The sequence below is a fragment of the Malania oleifera genome, chromosome 1 (genome assembly GCF_029873635.1).
Source record: "Malania oleifera isolate guangnan ecotype guangnan chromosome 1, ASM2987363v1, whole genome shotgun sequence".
Lineage (NCBI taxonomy): Eukaryota > Viridiplantae > Streptophyta > Magnoliopsida > Santalales > Ximeniaceae > Malania > Malania oleifera.
Genome location: NC_080417.1, coordinates 55182375 through 55183886, shown reverse-complemented (window position 1 = coordinate 55183886; position 1512 = coordinate 55182375). Strand labels below are relative to the sequence as shown.

General features: G+C 45.4%; 1 protein-coding gene across 1 annotated transcript; it reads left to right on the top strand.

The window, feature by feature from the left end:
- Window positions 1-752: 752 nt before the first annotated feature.
- Window positions 753-1247, top strand: LOC131163769 (uncharacterized). The gene is made up of 2 exons (XM_058120548.1): window positions 753-911; window positions 957-1247. Exons 1-2 carry the CDS (start codon window positions 753-755, stop codon window positions 1245-1247), a joined length of 450 nt encoding a protein of 149 aa, XP_057976531.1.
- Window positions 1248-1512: the final 265 nt, after the last annotated feature.

Here is a 1512-nt window from a genome sequence, read left to right as displayed (position 1 = left end):
TAATGATGTGTATGCGTGTATGTAGATACTCTGGATATTGTATTCTAAATGATATAAATACACTGTCTTCCGCTATTAGGTTTTATAAATAAAATGACTTTCTACCCGGTACCTAATGCGAGTCGGGTCGTACGAATGGTAATAGGATTATTGACGTGGCCAATTTGTGAATGTTATAGATGTTATGGATGAGGTGTGATTATTTATTTATTATTGAAAAAAAAAGTTATATGAAAATCGGGGCGTCACAATTTGGTATTAGAGCCTAGGTTGCTAGGTTCTGTAGACTTTAGTAGACAGTGGAATACAATACTAGAGTATAGGAATGGATTTCGAGGAAAATAGGACGTGGGTAGATTCAAATGTGAGCTAGTGGTTTTTAGAGGATGAGGTGAGAATTTAGGATTCTATCTTGTGGCCTAGAGGCAAGAGTACCGGGGTTGTTTATGTGTTTTTCCTGGGGTGACGATTTCAGGAAAACCATGGATACTACCGCTAGGTCTTGTTTCTGAGTGTTAGGACTGAATATTAAATAGGGATTAAAGATGTGGATAGAAGAATAATTTATGAGTTATTGTAGTGTATGGGTTTTGTGATAATGATTGTATGCTGAGATTAGCTGTTTCCTTTGCAGGATGGATCCGAGGAACAGTAACACGAATGCGGGAGGTGATCGAGTAGGACCTTTCAGTATAGGTGGTGCAAACCCTGACGCGATGTTGCATAGCGTCACTCAGCAGGTGATGGCTGAGATGGCTAGGAGCTCGAGGGAGCGGAGTTGCATGATTGAACAGTTCACACGTAAGCGACCCCCATCTTTTGCTAGAGGAGCGAACCCACTAGTACCAGAGAACTGGGTTCAGGACATAGAGGACATACTGGCAGCCCTCTTATGTACAGATAAGCAGAGGGTGTTATTTTCCACATTTAAATTGACTGGGGAGGCAAAGCGCTAGTGGAGGTCTGTGAGAGTATTGGAGGAGCAGAGGTCGGATCCTATAGTGATGACATGGAGTCGCTTTAGGGAGATTTTCTTCGAGCGGTACTTTCTCGCTACTATCAGGAGCGTAAAGGCATCAGAGTTTATGTATCTGACACAGGGATCTATGACGGTGCAGCAGTACGCAACGAGGTTTGTTGAGCTGTTCTGGTTCACCTCGTATATGGTGCCAGATGAGGATAGGAAAGCGGGGAAGTTTGAGGAGGGCCTGAGGCAGAATCTATATGAGGAGGTGGTAGGCTTCTGAGCTGAGACCTTCTCGAAGATAGTGGACAGAGCTGTGGTGATTGAGAACAGCATACATAGAGGTGCAGAAGCCCAGAGCCAGAAGAAGCGGCCCGCGCCTTTTGATTTTCAGGCAGGGCCCAGTCGAGGGCTGTGGAGGAGATATGATACCAAGGGAGGATGATGACAGCGAGGAGGAGAGCGAGCAGTACAGGGCAAACAGATGCTCCCTCCTTGTCCCAGATGTTTGAGGAGGCACCAAGGAGAGTGCCAAGCGAGGGAGGTTG

Excerpts from the sequence above, each read along its gene's own strand:
- LOC131163769 (XM_058120548.1), top strand. The coding sequence starts at position 753 with ATGGCTAGGAGCTCGAGGGAGCGGAGTTGCATGATTGAACAGTTCACA. Across the intron at positions 912-956 it reads TATGTACAGATAAGCAGAGG|TGGAGGTCTGTGAGAGTATT; the intron begins GTGTTATTTTCC and ends GCAAAGCGCTAG.